Source organism: Sphaeroforma arctica, assembly GCF_001186125.1.
Source record: "Sphaeroforma arctica JP610 unplaced genomic scaffold supercont1.579, whole genome shotgun sequence".
NCBI lineage: Eukaryota > Ichthyosporea > Ichthyophonida > Sphaeroforma > Sphaeroforma arctica.
Window position 1 is genome coordinate 666 of NW_014039979.1, and position 2,714 is coordinate 3,379.

The window sequence follows — 2,714 nt, forward strand, 5'->3', positions numbered from 1 at the left end:
TATATATATAATAAAATATTTATATGTATATATATATATATGTATTTACAAACACAGATATATGTGTATCAATGGGCTTCTCTCAAATATATATATATATATATCTCCCTCTCCAACTCTATACCTCTCTCGTTTTTAGTAAAAAGTTCATGTATCATATGTTATTAGGGAGAGAGGCAGATGCCAAAGAGGGAGAGAGGCAGATGCCAGAGAGGGAGAGAGGGAGATGCCAGAGGGAGAGAGGCAGATGCCAGAGAGGGAGAGAATATCTTGATACATAGGAGAGAAGCAGAGAGCGATAGAGCGAGAGAGCCATGACCCGCCCCCCCCCTCAGTAGTGTCAGGGTGTCACACTAGTAGTCGACATATTTAGTGATTAGTGTCTGGACTCTGCTAGTCCGGACTGTCTGGTCTGGTGTCTGGACATAGTACAGACTGGACGCAGGAAGAAGTGAAGAAAAGGAAAATCATTGTTCTCCCTCCCGAGACTCGCGACCCGTCCATCAGAGTTCAGGGTTTAAAGTCATGACTCACATCATGTGCGTGAGACGGTGACCGTGTCCGTGTGAGAGTCGACACTCGACACTCGACTGTCAGACTGGGAGCGTGAGAGAGAACGTGTTCAAAAATAAAATATTTATCTGATAAAATATCTGATTCTGAGATTTTAGCCACAAGTCCGAGAGAACACGCCAAGGTGGTCACTCGGTCAGGACTCCAGGACTCAGCAGGTAACGTCACTGCGCCCTACGGTCACTCGGTCAGAGACTCAAGAAGTCAAAAGTCAAGACTCCAGAGTATTAGGCAATAGGCATAAGACAAGACCATAAGCGTATACTTTTATGATTTATAAACGGTTGACCGTTTATTGAGGGATTGCACTTCGGATTTAGACCTATTTGAAACGAAATGGGCTATCTGAATGTGTCACACAACCGTTCCAGTTGCTGGTTCTTTCAGGTACCAACGTAGCGATTTGGCGCATGGACATACTGTGGCACCTAGAAACTGCACCCCATAGAAAATTAGTGAGGCTTTTTATATAAATATTTTTAATAGGTGACTTTAAACGTTCAATTATTATTTATAAACGGTCAACGTTTGAAGTTATTTAGCTCAGCAGTCAGCAGACGCAGTCAGCACACAGTGTCACCGACTCCGTAGTCCGTAGGGGGGGGGGGGGGGGGGGTAATCGGCAGGAGCCGGGGAAGAAAATATATATTTCTATGGCTGCTAAAATATTTAAATAAATAAAAAATGCCATTGTTCTTAGGTCTCGTGGCCATAGATATCAATTTAGATTCGACCAACACCAATCACATCGTCGTCGAAAATTAAATCGGAAAATTATCGAGCGTGACTGTATAATACCGATGTACGGGAAGTACGCAGTCCACACTCCACTGACTCCACTGATAAATATTTTTCCTACAAAATAAACAAAAAAGCAATAACAAAAACTACACACATACACACATAAATAGCCACGATTCCACATGTGTATGACTGCAGTATCTGCTTAAATATGTGGATCATGCATCAAGTGGGTCTTCTCCATATAAATATACGAGCGTGAATATTTCGATTGAAGTGTATTCAACCTGCGATGGAATTGCTATTTTTTTTAAAGGAGAAACTTTGATGAAAACATAGAGTGGTCAGGATCCGCACGGTATAAGTATCGTATATATACTTACAAATCATTTAAAACGCACAATAACAAACGTATACACTATGCCGCAGGTATACTCACGAGGTAGAATCAGTGTATTTGGGATGGATAATGACAAAGATAAAGGGAGTATAGGGAGTATAAATCTGTCCATCCGAAAAATCCCCATATGGAAGTGGTTTATCGGTGCACTGTTGGTATGTGTGGTCGTGTACACCAATACATACGCTGCAGAGGACAACACCGTCGCTGTACAGAATATACCTGTACGCGCAGACAATGTAAGTATACATGATAGTAATCCTGCACACCCAGACAATATAGAGAAAGGTTACACTAGTGGCGAGGTCAACGTATTGGATAACATGGAAACACACAACGCCATGCTTATGCGTAGTAATCCTCTAAAGAAAGATACCGAACCCCTGAAAGATATTGCTACAAGCAGTTTCTCAATGGACATACCTGCTTTACCAAGGAAACGCACAGTGGGTGGTATGATCACCCCAGCAGCCGACCCATGCAATAGTGCTGCGACTCAGGAGAACCTGTTAACAGATAAATACACGCTTATTATGCTGGTGCACGGATGGACCAAGTGGGAACAGTTCATACGTGACATCACACCCAGGGATGCCCCGAGACTTGAGCAGGTAATGCAAAAGCGACTTTGTGTATATGGATATGAAGTGTTTAAAACAGTGTACTATATGTAAACGAGGGAATTGAAACTTACTCTCGCTTCGCTAGGATGGGGACGCGACATTAATTTGCGCTTATTGGCAGTTATCAATCCTGCCACAATTTTTTTCCTACAACGTTTCATACTCTGTGCTTCTTTGCCGCTCTGATGACAACATTTTATCTGAACTTCTGTTATGTATAAATACATTTTCAAATACATTACAAGAACATGTACTTATGCATTTGCATATACATTTGCATATACATGTTCATTTATATCTATGTGTGTGTGTGTATTTATATTTCTTTTTAATCATATATATATATATTACATACACACACACACATACACACACAC

General features: G+C 41.2%; 1 protein-coding gene across 1 annotated transcript; it reads left to right on the forward strand.

The window, feature by feature from the left end:
* Positions 1-1,734: 1,734 nt before the first annotated feature.
* SARC_07371 (hypothetical protein) lies at positions 1,735-2,388 on the forward strand (the record flags this gene model as incomplete). The annotated part of the gene is made up of 1 exon (XM_014298688.1): positions 1,735-2,388. One exon carries the CDS (start codon positions 1,735-1,737, stop codon positions 2,386-2,388), a length of 654 nt encoding a protein of 217 aa, XP_014154163.1.
* Between the last annotated feature and the right edge of the window lie 326 nt (positions 2,389-2,714).